This window comes from Acartia tonsa, chromosome 14 (genome assembly GCF_053477335.1).
Source record: "Acartia tonsa isolate MP-2025a chromosome 14, ASM5347733v1, whole genome shotgun sequence".
In the NCBI taxonomy this organism is placed as follows: domain Eukaryota; kingdom Metazoa; phylum Arthropoda; class Copepoda; order Calanoida; family Acartiidae; genus Acartia; species Acartia tonsa.
The window spans coordinates 11,478,757-11,495,448 of NC_137273.1; the positions used below are offsets into that span (position 1 = coordinate 11,478,757).

At 27.4% G+C, this 16,692-nt stretch overlaps 1 protein-coding gene across 1 annotated transcript in view; it reads right to left on the minus strand.

The window, feature by feature from the left end:
• The window catches only part of LOC145305727 (uncharacterized), a 151,075-nt gene that overhangs the window by 3,375 nt on the left and 131,008 nt on the right, over positions 1-16,692 (minus strand). The window contains exons 44-49 of the mRNA XM_080147466.1: positions 8,486-8,608; positions 7,925-8,026; positions 7,666-7,729; positions 5,143-5,266; positions 3,095-3,273; positions 271-347 (exon numbers count right to left, since the gene is read on the minus strand). Coding sequence (XP_080003592.1) covers positions 271-347; positions 3,095-3,273; positions 5,143-5,266; positions 7,666-7,729; positions 7,925-8,026; positions 8,486-8,608 — 669 coding nt within the window. The remainder of the gene's footprint in view (positions 1-270; positions 348-3,094; positions 3,274-5,142; positions 5,267-7,665; positions 7,730-7,924; positions 8,027-8,485; positions 8,609-16,692) is intronic.

The following is a 16,692-nucleotide window of genomic DNA, read 5'->3' on the forward strand; positions in this document are numbered from 1 at the left end:
TTTTTAAAAGGCCAATGAACAATTGCTCTATAGTTCACTTTATTCGCCCATGTTTTTTTGCATCGCTACTTATGGATGTTATTGTCTTTGTTAAACACCTAACTTTTAAGTTTTAGTAAAGCAGGCTAAAATATATTTTAGTGTACATACATTGTATACTCATATTAGATATTAAGATTTCGTACTTTCAAAGACAACCTTTTAGAATTAGAAAATTAAATTATCCTAAATTGTCTAATCATTGGCTTCACCCCTAGTTTTATATTTTACCTGGCAATGAAGGACGCATTCTCTGTGTTGAATTTCTCTCTTGCTCATCAACTGCTTGGTGAAGTAGCAGGGCTGAGCTGAAATTAAAAATATATGTTAAAAAATCTTCCAAAATATTGGGTAAAAATCTTCGAATATTTTTTTATCATCTTGAATGTTTGGAACAAACTTTAACAATAAACTGAATGTACATAATGGATACAGGAGACTGTACATTAATTTATTGTCGATTATCTTACCCTTAAGATCCATAGTATCCTTGAAGGAGAAAATTTTATAATTTTACCCACCCCATCAGTACGCCCTTGACAACTATTATTATACTAGTTTTCTGCTCAATAAGCGTACAGATGATAATATATATTTGATGGCTGTATATTTGTATGGATGGATATGCTTCCACAAATAAAGTAATAAGCGAATGATACTAACAATTTGCATTTCATAATAAAATACTATTTCAAATATCTCACAATCCTATTATATAAGGTGATTTTTGTTTGTTTGTCTGTAAAGATCTCGCTTTGACGATTTAGTTCTTCCAAGAGAATCTTTCAGGTATAATTTTAGGCTATTTTACATTGATTCGTGCCCCTTGGTATATGGGGCACGAAAACTATTGACTACAAAAGATTCTTAACAGGAAATAAGCATTATTAAATCATTTCAGTAATAGACGGCCTTCTGAAAGTCTGGTACAAATATTTATGCTGAACATATATAAGCATGTCCATTTATTCCTAAAAGCATTATTTGAATGTATATTGTATATTTGAGGAGGGCATAGGAAGCCAAAAACAATAATTTATCTAATAATCTCTCCATAATAGTTAATCATTAGCTTGTTATGTTATAGGAGTGATATTTTATCTAAAAAAAACTTTTTTGACTGTAAAAATGAAAATTAATTTTATGTATGTCTGTCTGTTCCAAATGATCTTTTTGTCTAGTTTACCGCCCTTGACCAAATTATATTTCCAAAACTTATCTTATAAATAATTTGGAAATAAATGTAAAATTATTTTCTTATGCAAACGATAATAAATGAAAATAACTGTTGAAGGTCAAAAAAGCCCAAATTTTCTTATATTTCTCTTGCTTAACTGTATAATCATGCAAATATTATTAAGGAAAATGGAAATAAATGATAATAATGTTTTTAGAGAAGCTTTTTTTAAAATTTAGGTTTGTTCGTCCGTTGGTAATGGTTATGATTTTTAATAATTCAAAAGTTTTCCTATATATTTTAACTCTGGCAGTGTGGATTACTAAGACAATTAGAAATCATGATAAATTAATCAGCATACTTCTTTATTTTTAATCACCTTTTTACTTTAAAGCTTTATACAAATGGATATAGGATATTCTTGGATGTGTAGACAGGGGGAAGTTTGTCGTCAATTTAATAGGGTTCTCATTTATTGATAAGTACGTTCATCTAGTAGGTGGGAATGAGGTAAACTGGGTGAATTGGGGGTATCGTTTTTTAGCCAGCTGCAAGAATTACTTTTTTTGAAAATATATTGCAACATCTAAGTAGTAAATTATCGTTTTAACACGTATGTTAAGTTTTGAAAAATAAATACGTGTATTTATAGTAGTTTGACTTCAGAGTAGCATTTGATATTCATTGGTTATTTGCATGTTTAAATGAGGGAGAATAAAATAGATGTTTACTATTTTTCTCCTAAATTTTTACTTTCTACAAAATGGAAAAATTTATTCTAATGATTAAAAGGTAAATTTTTTATTTTCTAGTGTCTTTTCTCTTATTTTACAAGCGAAATTTTACGTTTATTTTACTCTTTAAGATTGACCTCCTAACGCTAATGTCGATGCCCTCAATGTCTTATAGAATAAGAACAATTTACATAATATATTGGTGAGAATTATAAAAATGCTAAAAATAAATGTTTCATGATTAATTACAATTACATACACGTATCAGTGTTTAATTAAACAAGGATAAAATAATCGTTGCAAATAAATTTAAATGCTTTTTACCAAAAAATAAAGTCGGTAAATCAAATATACCCAATACGCTTATTTGTCTCTTGATAGCAGAAAAGATAAAAACAAAAATTCTAATTATTTTCCAAAAGGATTGAAGAACAAAGTGAGGTTGTATAATGGTAAGGGATTATACCCAAAAAAAACAGATACCTAAACATAGAAATAAAACATATTTTAGATATTATATAAAACAAAATATTTTTTCTTGTAAGCGTTAGAATAAGGGGGGGGGGGGGGGCGTTCAAATTAATCCTTTACAAATTAAGGACATGCTCTTTTTATATATCCTAATATTGACAGTACTGTATAAACATTATGGCCGTGGCATAAATGTTTAATCAACTGTAATATTGAAAATAAATTAATCCCCACCTATAGTTATATCAGAAATATGGATAAAGGTTAGGCAATTTGATTCAACTTATATTATACAAGGTTTGTATAGATTTTTCCCTCAAAAATAAATTAATCAATACACTTTAAAGAGATAAAGATAAACATTAATCAATTAAATCTCCTTTTTTACAGGACCTTTTAAGGGTAAACATTTAAAAAATAACATGAGATTTATTTTATCTAAATTTTTTATTCTTATATTTACATAATAGAAATCCAACGTATTTATTATTTATGTAATGTAAAATAGGTAAAAATTACGCATTATAAAATGTATATAACTCTTTTATTTTTCTATAGATAAACAAATTTTATCCTTAGGAAAATTTTTAAAGCGAATCATGTAATACAAAATGACATATTGACGAACTGACACAATCAATTATAGAGTAACTAAACTCAACAAAACACCTACCTTGTACCACCACCTCGGTTTTGGTGTAGCAATTCTTCTCCTTTTCGCGCCCTTTAATCCTGCACGCGTATTTACCCGTCTGGCTTTGCGAGGCCTTTTTCAGGATGAGCCGACAATTGCCGAGAATGTCTTTTTCTATCTCGTAATCGTCGTTTTCCTCATCTGGAAGTACCTTTTCATCCTGTGTAGGTGGTATTGTCATGTCAATAGCTTTATTTTTTTTGTTTCACAAGTCATCAAATTAAAATCTTAGCAACTTTTAAATACCTCATAAAAATATTTTTTGCTAGGCTTATCCTTATAATAAATGGTCAATTATTCTAAAAGTAATTGGTTACTTGAGTAAAATACTCACGTTTCATTACCATGATTTAATTCTCGTAATCCAATCCCAACCCCCCCCCCCCAAAAAAAAAAATGTTAAGAAAATGTTTAAAACAAAAAATGTAAAAATCCGCCAAAAAGTATTTGACAAAATCTGCAAAGAGTAATAAAATGACATTACAGTATAAAACCGTTTTAAAAAGTTGTGTTAGCTTTGTATCTTAGTATTGATATTGCATTTGAATATCTATAATATGTAAATTTCATATCTATTCCAGCTTAATACACTACACTGTAAAGAAATATGTAATTTTACTTTAATAAAATGTTGACGACAAATAAAATTTTATGTAAAAACTAATAATTTTTGGAGAAAGACATCTCTATACATTTTCAATCATTGTTTTGTTTTTTTTCAGGCGACGCTTTTTATAAAGCTTTTTAGAGTGTTTAAGGTTGGATAAGTTTGCTCTGTGTATGACAATGCATTATCCCTCCTAACAGGATGCTCTCAAATTGTGCATATACATGTCTAGAATATAGGCATACCTATTTTACGTAGTATAGCATAATATATTTAAGTTTAAGTAAAGAATAAGTGGATAAATTTAGGCAAACAAAAAATTATCATTGATTTAATGTTGTACCCTGTATTCACTAGTTTTAAATATTAATGTTAGGTTTTTCATTTTCTAATTACTACCTGTGTGGCTTTTCTAAGCCTTACTAAACATTATTTAGACTAAAATCAAAGTATTTGATAATATGTTTATTGAAAGCCTAAAAAGGCCCCAGCGACCATTTCAAACATTATTTCAAATTCCTAATACCAAAATATCTGAAGCACAAAATACATACCAAAAGGCATTTGGCAAGGCATAATAAGACATCGAAGATTATGATTTTCAAACATGTTTAAATCAAAAGATCTTTTGTTCTTGCTATAATATCTTTTATGGATAATAAGCCATTGTTTATTATATGTTTAAGGAAAAGGTTTTAACAACCCATCAATGCATTCAAACAAGAATGACATTAACCTTACTTAGCGGAGCAAACAAATTATAACACCGAACAATTGAATATTGTTTAAAAACAGCTTTTTTCTATTAAAAGAAGCCAATTAACTCACATTTAACTCTTACTAAAGGAAAAACAGTCAAAGTGAGTTATTGAGTACATATGCTCCCTAATAGGTAGTGGAAAGAAAACGTGAGTATTTAATACAACATTTAAAGATCTTTTTTTTAACCTATTACACCAGAATATTTTATTTATATTTATTCAGCCCTTCTTTTTAAAATCTTTGCTAAAAAAACATATTTAACTAATCAATTTTCTAAAGATATTAAATAAAATCATAAAAGCTATTGACATCACACACTAATGTATTGTTTTGTATTAAAAAAAAGGTTTTTGTCGAAGTTTTTTTTGAATATTGGAGAAAAAAATTAAAAACTTCGACATGAAAAAAGTATGTTTCTGTTTATATGTATCTATTCTTTGAATCAAAGGATAAAAATTCTGGAAATTTTAAATAGAAAGAGCTACTAAATTTTATCTACAACAACTATTTCTAAAATTGTTGTTTATTGATATATATTTCTTTTAGGACTTTTATCCTTTGATTATAAACATTTTAGATCAAATATGTACTATAGTAAATTTAGTGTATTTATGTGTGTGTGTGTGTGTGTATGTCCATGAACGCTGATGCATTACTGTCCTTGAACCAGCGGACCATGGCTTTGTGTATGTTGAGTGTGCAGGTCAGCGTCAGCTCCTCCCCGTGGGCCGCGGTGTACTGTTTCATTAACTTTCTGGTAAAGTGGTAGTCCGGCGGTGCCTCTGATAACATGGTAAAAATCCAGGTAAATTTTAGAAAATCCGCAAAATTAAAAAAAAAAACATTTTGACTATATGAATTTCATTACAATCTAATTTTTGTGGATTTTCTATTTAATTATGTTTATATCGAGAAAATTGCCTATTACATTTAAAGGGTTTTAAATGTTATTCAACAACTATATCGTATTTTTATTTTACACTTTCCCTATGTTTAAATGTTTACCATACTATTAGGAATCAAATTAAAACCATTAATACAAGTAATATGATCTCATTTATTGAGATGATAATTGTTTTAATTTAAATAAAGATCCTCTGCGAAATGTTAAAAGTCACACACTTAAAATCTTACAAAACTTTTCTAATGAAAGAAAATATTCATAGCCCTCTGAGAAATATTTTGAACACAGTAATAGTGTCTGACTGATTATGACATAACAAAAAAAATTAGCCAATGAGAGGCCACTATAAATTTTACCATTGGTCAATAACGGCCTCTCATTGGCTAATTTTTTTTGTTACGTTATAATCAGTCAGACACTATTACTGTGTTCAAATATTTTACCTAAAAAACTAAAGAAATCCTTTTGAAACTTCCCCCCTTTTTGTATATGTTGTTTAGTGTAATAATCTATATCCCTTTTTTCACAGCAAAAACTATTTCAGTTGCTATTCTTATTGCAATTTTTCAGTTCAATACTTAAGATAAGAAAACATTTTTTTTGCCTCTAACTTTTGCACTAATTAAAAACAAAATTCCTAAATATCAAACCCATAGGATAGGAAACATTGAAGGATGCAAAATCATTATTGATATCTTGTAATCAAGGTGTTTAGTGGAATTTAAAACACTTTGAAAACAAAACTTGAAAAATGTTTTTTGGACTGGTAAATATTTAGAGTTTTTGTTAAAGGATTCAGGAAAACATTTTTTGAGCATCGAATATAAAAGTTTGAAGGTTGCATAGATACCAAAATGCAAAACAAAAGTTGGGCTTTAACTTTCAAAAAATCATTATTTATCCATCTATTTATCTATCTAGAAATAATTACAATTCAAATATTTAATTATGATATTATATGTATGTGACTTTTAAATATTTCTAAATTACAAAGTGAATTTTTTTCTGCAAAAAAAAGAAAATAGTTACTTTTTTATTTTCTTTGCTTAATTAAAAATAATGAGAAACAAAATTAAGAAAATTAAGTTTCAAAGAAAACTTAATTCCAAAATATTCTAATTTAAAACAAGTTTTGTATAAATTATATATAAAAGTATATATTCAAATTTTTGTAAATATATAAAGATGTATTAAAGAAAAATTGTCTGGGAGGTAACATCTGTGCAAAATAGTTTTACAAAAGTCACCAATTTTTTCATCGAAAATCAACAAACTTATAAAAAAAAACTTCTAAAACTTTAATAACCATTCTTTAAAATGTATCATTTGCATCTTTTTAATGTGTGATTTCCAGATAGATTAATAAGATATTATATATGATATTATACCAAATCTGAAATTATTTTGAATGCTACTTATAATTGCTAGCTAAATAAAATGATGACCGAAATAAACAACTAATTGGTTTTAATGATATTCTTTAAATTAAAAAGAAGCAAAGTCACTTTGTTAAAAACATCAGTTTTAAATCATGGGCTAAATTTGGTGAGAAATAAAATTAGCTGTATTGTATTAACTTAAGAGTACATCTGGATGCTAAGCGAGGTATCTTCATTAATTCTAAACTTTCAAAATTAACTTCTTGCTTTTCTTAAAGTGTTCTATCAAAACCGCACGTTGATAAACTAATTATACTTATAATTTGTATTCGTTTTGATACTCATTACTTTGTAATAAATGACATTTTGATTTTCGAAAAAATATAAAATGATTTGATACTTTTAAGCATAAAATTTAAAGTCATTCTTTAAAAGCTGTATTTTTTACTGTTTTAAGAAATATGCTCCTTTTCATTAAAATATAACAAATTTAAACAAAGCTAGAGATTTTAATTAAACGCTGATTTTGACAAATTACTAACCAACTCAAATATGTCACAGAAAGTTAAAAAAATCAAAGTTAAAAAAAATTTAAATGTAGATTTTCATAATATCTCCCAAAACAATTTTTCTTGAACACAATTTTTTTTGCAACTTTTATGTATACCACAAAATTTTCTACTGTCAAAATTGTAGAACTTTAGATGTATCATTAAAAATTCTATTTTCGCTGAAGAAAAAGAAGTATATCTTCCTATGTGTTTGTGCTAAAAATTTTAGGTTGTCAAAAATTCTAAAATCAAATGTATAAAAGCTATGTTTCTGTTGTAAAGCTTATGTATAAAATAGTAAACAGAAGTAATGCTTAAAAAGTACAGAAAGGATATTTTTTTCTTACCTTCAACATCCAAGAAAGCGGCAGTAGTTACTCCACCAATATCAGCCACGTATTTACCCATGTCCTACAAAAAGAAATACATTACAAATTCATAAATAACTTCTTTAATATCTTCAGCAAGGCAATTAAAACATGCAAATTGGGCCTTTAAAACTAAGAGTAGGTAAACTAATTATCAAATTGATGGTAGATAATTTAGAGCAAGTTTCTGTTATGTTCATGTCTTTGTATAAACATTTGTTTAAATAAAAAAATCTACCTTATGCATAGGCTTGTTGACAGTAAGTTGGTGAATAACCATCTTTCCTTCTTCATCAGCAAGCCTCTCAATGGTATATTTGGGACCATTGAAGATCTCATCCCTGTTTAATTCATGATTCATCAATTATTGTGTTTTATTAAACTTTAAAAACATAGTTTGCTTTAATATGAAGTAGATTTACTTATTACACACAATCAAATTTTATGTTATCCTATTATATAAAGTAGTAAGCGTTTTATGTCTGTCGTGAAGGATCTCGCTAACCGCTGAACCGATATTGTTCTCCTTAACAGGGTAGCTTCTCATAGGTCCTGGGAAGGTTTATAACTATTTTGGGGGAGGGTACCACCACCCTCCCAAGAGAAATTGCCCCAAGAAAAAAATCCCCCCCCCCAAATAAAAAGAAAAAAATACTCCCCCCACCCAAATTTTTTTTTTACTTTTTCTTTTAAAATTAAATAAGAAATTGGGCTATCAAATTCGACTCTCCCCTCCTCAAGTGCCCCTAGAGGCCTCTAGGGGCGTAGCCGCTAATTGATTATAATTGATTAACCCATTCCTCTTAAAGGTCCAGACAGCCTTCTGTTCCTCCTTGCTGAACTCAGCAGTAAAGACCACCTTCTTGTCCTCAATCTCCTTGATCTGTTTGTCCCTGAGAGGGACAACCCACTCCTCTGGCTTCTATAAACAATAATAAGTTTAATGACATATATGAATTACATCTTTAAAAATATTAACTAAGATGAAAGTGGGTGTATCTTAGAATGAATGGCTTGATCATTCCAAGGCATAACTATAATACAATAAGATCAAGAAAATGAAAAATGTAAGGAAAAGTGCTCTGTTAATTCTTTTTAAAATAAATAAAACTTAAAAGGTTGTACACCCACTTCCTGGAAAAATACATGAAACAACAAGTTTAGAATTGTTATTAAACTATTTCCTCTTTAAATTCTTCTTTAGTAATTCAGAAGAATTTATGACAAACATTCACTTTAAACAATAAGACATAGTTTATGAATTTCATTTGTAATAACTTAACATCAAATTATGAATATGGTTTCAAAATAATCTAAAATTATATCATTCATAAACCCTTCAATGAATAAGTTTTAAGAAAATCTTGAAACTGTATTCTGACTGGATTGCATTTAATTAGAATTCCAAAAGTCAATTCTTAAAGTTAAAACCAATAATTAGGTTTTAAAATAGGAGAAAAAAACTGTAAAAGTTTCATAGAATTAACAATTGAAATTACTCCAAAATACTGCTGGTGGTACAGCATGGAATATATAGTTTATATTTGTTTAGAACTTTAGAAACAATTACACTTAAACAACATTCAATTATTTCAAAGCAGTAGTATGCTGATTTTTATTTGAAAGTAGTTTAAACTGGAATACCTGAAATTTGAATTGTTAAATGTGAGTACATTTATCATGTCATTTATATTTCAAAATCTAGCACTGCACTGCTATTAAACATAATATAATTTGTGAATCTTAAGAAAAGTATACAAATTGAGTAAAAATGAAGTTTGTATTCTCTCTGCCCTGCATGTTCTTTTTATAAGGTATTCAAAATTGTAAATCAGCACTTATCTTTGAAAAAAGAATTTTGTATAATTTTGATTGAATTTTAGCTCTGCTGTGTTATAATTAAAGTTGTAAAGTTTGAGTAAAGAGACTGCAAACCTTCTCTACCTCATTTCTACTCAATTTAATCCTAAGTTGCAAATTATTTAGTTGTACATCTACATAAATTCTTAATTTCATTTACCAAGAATATACAAATTAGATAATCAAAATAAAGAACTTCTAAAAAAATATAATATTTTAACAATCATTTAGGAAACAAAAAAATCACACTTTCTTTTAAACCTGAAAAAATTAACATTAATGTAAACATAGTATTTTAATTATTATATCATAAGATATATTTTAAACTGTTATTTAAAAAGTTTTAATTATGGTTACAGTAAATTGATGAGTATTTTAAAAAATACTTAACAAAAAACATTCTGTTTATTAAAAACAAAAATTTAACTTTCCTAGCTGGCATGACATTTAGGTCAGAGACACTTTTGATGCAGGAACCTGTTTTGGTTTTCTATATGGTTTTAGTTCTGGCCAATCAGGGATCACTTCTGCTAAACTGGTTTTTCTGGATTGTGGTTTGGGTGTGGTAAGGGTCTGTAATGTACAAGGTTTATTTATATAGGGTTTTAAAACTTCAATGATACTATTATAATCATTATAATTATTGAATAGAAAAAATTCTTTTATTTATCATCTAGAATCGAGTTTAATTTAAAGATTTAAAGCATGCATAGAACAGATTTATTTTTAGATTTAGTTTTATAGCAAGCAGGGAGTTATTTTAACAGAGATTAAAATATTTGAATTGTTTGTCCGCGAAAGGATGAGAAGAATGCAACTTAATCTACTCCGCGTTCAATGCAGATCCAGCCACATTTCAATGTGTGGTTAAGCAGGAAAATATGCAGCTCAGTAGTTTCACTTTCCTCCTTTGTATTGTGTATTGTATATGGAAATAAGAGAATTTAGAATTAAGACACAACTACCGATGAGTAGATTAATTTATTTCATTAACAATTTTCTGAAATTTTATGCATCAACTGCATTCAAAATGCCCCCACAACAAACCAATTCTTTTGTAATAACAGCAAAAAACAATAAACTACTTCAATTGATACCAGAAAACTACTAGTCTAACCTAGAATTGTCTACTATATTGAAGATGTATGGGTATCTATTATAAGTTGGAAGCAGCTCCTATATTATATCTATCTAAAACATGTTTGTGTTTAATGAATCTTACAGATGTAGATACAGTTTTGTGTACCTATCATTTCCTTTCATATTTGTATACCAAACACCAGCAAAAAGAAAAACTTAATTTTTTTACAAAAAAATTCTGACAATAAAAATTTTATTGATCAACACATAATTATCTCTCATTATGTCACATTTCTTTATTTCTTATTCCAAACTGAAGATTCACCGTACAGCAAAAAGCATTCGAGAAGAAATTCAAGAAAGCTAGATGAATGCAATATTTATCATTCAATATGTTATATTTCTTTATTTCTTATTCCAAACTCAAGATTGACCGTACATCAAAAAACCATTAAAGAAGAAATTCTATAAAGCTAAATAAATGCAATAAATATCATTCAATATATTATAGTTCTTTATTTCGTATTCCAAACTGAGCACGGTTGGACCCTCAGAGGTCAAAACTTTATTTTAGTGTTTGGCCAAAATGACTTAGCAATTGTATCTGTAAGTACGTCTAATAACACCCTTTGCTATTTTTAAAATCCTAGAAAATTTTTTTTGCAAGAAAATTGCATAAATTCGCAACCTTTTTTAGAACCACTACATAACTCGAGTTTTAAAACTTTTTACATAAAATCCTTTTTACAAAAAATATCAATAATTACTTAAAATTAAACCTGAAAGAAAAAAATTCTCATTACACGTGTTAATTTTCATGTTTTAGGTCTTTTTTTGAGGAAAACATAACTTCTCCTTTTTTGACAATAATATATTTTTTTAACAATTCAAAGTAAAATATAATAAAACTTAAACGATTTTTCTTGAATTATCAGTTGAAAATTTCATCAAACATGCAATTTAAGTGAAGAAAATTTAATAAAATCATTTTTTGAATGTTTAGAATTACCAATTTTCTACATTTAAAACAAAATGTTAACAAAATTTAAAAACATTCTAACATATAACTTCAAAAATCAATAACATTTTATAAAAAGATGTTTCAAAAAATAAATCATTAAAAGGTATTAAAATGCATTTGAAATTACTTAAAATTAAAACGAGAACATCTTTTTACACTGTATTCTGTGAAATAGAGTTTAAATGACATGATTAGTGAATGAAATATTTCCTAAACTCATTAAGCCTTTTTGTGACTATATTAAAAATAATTTATTTTGTTTTATATTGTTTTTTTATTCAAATATTTGACAAAATTTTCCCTACGTCAATAAAATAAAGTAAGTTTTTTACTGTTTCCAGGTTTTTCTTTATAATTTTAACAATTAAATATAATATAAATCTTCATTATCTTTTATTTGAATTATCATACACATTAAAATGTGAAGTATAAGCTAGAATAGCACTTTTTTCAACGAATATTTTAATGACATTATATCAAAATAATTCCTCTTAAATATCACACAACATATGATTGGGAAGTATAGCCATTTCTTGGAGGTATAATATTTACAAAAATACCATTAATTCTGTTTTTATCAGAAGTTAAAAAAATTGAACAATTCTAAAACAATGGTTGGCTGTCTAGATATTGAGAACACTAAGACTACGGCTCTGTTCTATTGAAATAACGTTGCAAAAAGAGGGGTTCTGAATGTAATCTACCTAATTTTATTAAAAGAACCAAAAAGTACTGTCAGTATCTTTTTTCTTGTAATCTAGCAGACAATCAAATCATAACACAATTTTCATGATAAAATATTCAGGTTTCTACTTCACATTTTAAAAAATATACTGATCAATAAAATGTTCAAAATTTTATGTTGTACTAATTGAAAAAATATGTTGTAATTCTTATTTTAAAGTTACATTTTTATCCCTGACAAAATCATAGACGACTTTTAAAGGCATCTTATCTAAACTTTTTGAAGAAAAACTTAAAAACGTTAATTAAGTATGAAAACCATTTTTTTCGATTTTTCTGAAGTTATTATCGCATTCTATGGGTTTTTTATTATCATTTACTTATATCGAAAGTGCCAAACATTGTACCCCAACTTATTCATTTAATAAAAAACGAAGCGTGTGAGGATTGACCGTACAGCAAAAAACTATTAAAGATGAAATTCTACAAAGGTACATAAATGCATAACAAGGAAAAATAACATTTAGACATGCTTGATGTAAAAAATAAATACAATTATTTAGCCTCCCCCCTCCCCCACTTAACAACAAAGTCTGCTTTCCTTTGATCTTGGCATTACTCAATTTGGTACATTCCATCATACTGTTAATAAGTTGTAACAAGTACAAGAAATTGTAAAAAAAACTAGCAAATTTCAACCTAATCCTACTCTTGAATTAATGTATCTTATTAAGACAGCAATTTAACATTTACTATAATGAAATCAAGACTTTAAGACACACATGCAGATACAATTTTGAACAGAAAGGTGACCTCAAATGAAACTTTTCTATTGGCCGAAGACAGAATTGGCCAGGGTTCCAAATGAGATGATAATCGCCTTAGCGGGGTGAAAGCTGGAACTTCTAATCCTGATGATTCTTCATTTTTAGTGTCTGAAGATGATGATTCTGGGGAAGTGACTTGTAGCATCACACTGGCTGGAGATGATAAGCGCCTTACTGGAGAATCAGGTAATGCAAGGGTCTAAAATCAAATGATGATTTAATACACAATCCTTACTAATCCAGTACCAATATTATATGAAAACTCTATTTCATTTGAAATTAAAATATGATCAATTAAAATTTTAATTTCTAATATCAAGTACAACACTTAAATGTCAAACCTTAAAAATGCATTTTTCTGCAAAATTTAATTTGTGCACTTGAAAATAAAATCTTAACAACAATCACTGCAAAGCTTTGCAATTACTTTCAACAATTATTATTTTAGTGTTAAAAAATAGAGCACAATATTTAAAGTTTTAATTATTTACATTTAAGAATGCATTTGTTCACTCTTCTGAGTTAAGCATGAAAGGAACACTTTAAAATTGTTTGAGGAAAGGAAATGAGAAACATCTTTGATGACAAAAGGATGCGGAAATTGTCCTTGAAGACAAATTGTTTTCACTCCAGATTCTATCACATTTTAACAACAGCATAATATTGGGTTTCATGCCAACACACCGCAGTGTAAAAAGACAAGATTAAAAGTAGTTGAGAAAAAAGCAGAACTTTTTAGCTCAAAATAAGATTTTAATAATTTTCTCCTATCTCACAATAAGATACCTAATGAAATCAATTGGAAATAGTTTTTTACAGCACGACTTTGTTGCATTCAGATTTATGGTGAACTCTAACTCATGCTTTTAATTTCTGGAATATTTTTAATGACTTGATTACATTGATTTTATCCCCAAGACTTAAACTAAAATTATACCCTAAGTAAATATAAATCAATTAAATTTAGTTAATGTATATACATAATCAATGTAATCTTTATGTTTTGTGCATTTATTTGTTCAAAAGACCTTTTTAGGTTTGATAACTGGCTTTAGAGTTGGCCAATCATTAATGACTTTAGCCAAAGGACCAACACTCCTGGCATCCTCCAACTGAGCCAAAGGTTCAACTTCCTAAGAATCAAGTATTATTTGTACAATTTGGATTAAAGAGGGACTAACTACAATAAACCAATTAACTTTATGATACATAACAATATTAAAAATAAAATGTTAAAAATATAATCTAAATTGCTAAAAAATTTAAATATATTTTAATTAATTTAAGATTGTCTTGGCAAAATAACATTCTCAAAATTCTCTAAAAATCTTCCATTTCATTATTATAATTCAAACTAGCAAAGATTTGTTCTTCTACTCCTATGATGATGATATATTAAAAGTGATTACAAAATACTTGGAAAATTAAACATTGAAGGTTATGAATGTCTGCAAAAAGATATATAATTGTATTTTTATGATTTATTATCATTTGCCTTGCTCTAGCAGTAATGGATTGTTATATGAATTATTGCAAAAAAGAAATAAAATTAAAGGAACAGGAAGTTTGATACAAATTTTGCTTGAATATACAGCTTTATTTGAATAACCATAACATTTTGTAGACTTTTTTTCTGTAATTGAATTTCTAATATCTGTTGTTAAAAATGAAATTTTAGCCAAAGTAGGATTAAAGCTCAACTTTAAATATCCTTTCAGCTATTTTAGATAAAAATGTAAAAAGTATTAAGTATTAACAAAATAAATGTGCAATATTCTGTGATATTTGAGTATCAGATGGAAAGAGAAGTGAGCAATTGTTCTTTACTGCAGAAAATTGTCATTTCTTACTGCTAGAGTAGAATGTAATAGGATAAATGATATTGGTCCACAGGTAGGGCACATAAAGTGAATAACCATATTTTTTTTAGTAAATTGAATATTATATCATACAGTTTAGGTATAACTGACTTATTTTGGGATTTAGTGATACCTAACAAAAAGTTGATTCTATTAAGAGTTTTTCAGATAAAAATTTGCAGCTTTCTAACAAATAGAAATAACTATTTCTTTTAAAAAAGTATTTAATTGATTTTTCAGCAGAGTAGCTGGGCTACTAGAAATACAAATACATGTGTGTGTGTGTGTGTGTGAGTGTGTGTTTGCGTAGAGAAGCTTTTACAATTCATCACAAAGGAAATGTTGCAAAGTTGCGACCAAGTGCAAAAATTATTTCATTTTCTCACCTTTTTATTACAAGAAAAAAAAAACATGTTTTTAAGCAATTTTTATTTCTTACTCTAGAAAAATAACCTTTGTGCCTAAAAATAAATGTGCCTAAAATGATTTGAGAAAAAAAGAATGAAAATCAAAAAATCAAGGTAATTCCAAACTTTGCTAAATAAGTTTTTTTTTTCAAAATTAGCTGAAATCTTTTTTTTGCGATGCTTCACTGTGAAATGAGTACATAAATTATGTACTTTTTATACCGAAGTTCAAAAAATAAAAGCTTAAATATAAAGTACAGTTTACCTAAATAACGTTAGATTTGAGAATTTAAATGAATTGTTTTCATTGCTAATGGCCTTTGGCCCTAAAAAAAATACTAACATTTTAAGTTTTCAAAATTGTTGTGAACAATGATTTGTAAAATGACAAAACAGTCATAAGTTTAACAGTGCAAAATATTTGCATAAAAAATGCATAAAAAAAGGCATTACACCTAGTTAAGAACAGACAATCAATTCTACACCTAATAATTACAATTTACAAGATTACACAGGCTGAATTTCATTAAGGTGAAGATTAATTCAGCATCAGTTGTTCCTGAACATTGCATTTCTAATTCAAATCCCTGGTCCCCTGACACTTTGCCATGAGAAAATAAAATAATTTGTCAGGCAGCAATTTCCACCTGTTTAGCGGCCTGCAACATCCTTTCATGTTGATTGGAAAATGCATAATATGTTTTTTTTTTCACAAAACTTTTGCCATATTTTCTTCTCATTTAAAATTACATTTTTAAAGTTATACATTTATTCTGGGAAATATTATTTCCGTGCTTTCAAAACTTTTTCTTTTTAAAACTTAAAAAAAGTGAAAATCTTTTAAAAGTTGTAATTATCTAAAGGAAACATGTTGATATGAAATAGATAAACACGTGACCATGAAAAAAAAGATAAATGAAAAAGTTTAAATTCTTATATCCGATGTGTATAAATGTATCAATTTTTGTTTGTAAAAATAATTACAAAGTGTTTGTATACATACATTTTACAGTCCATTTTAATCTTTATAAAAACAATTTTATTATTGTGTAAACAATCTAAATTGAAAAGTGTAAACAACTAAAACAAACAACCATTTTTCAATATTACACAAGTACCAATTTCATCTCATTTCTGTGCTTCAGTGATGATTGGTGAAATGGCGCCTTCCTATTGGTTGTATCTCTGCTACACAGCTGTTTTCTTCCCACCAATTTTATTTCTGTTCCCGCCAAATTGTTGACATCACGTGCTACTCTGCTTCCCGC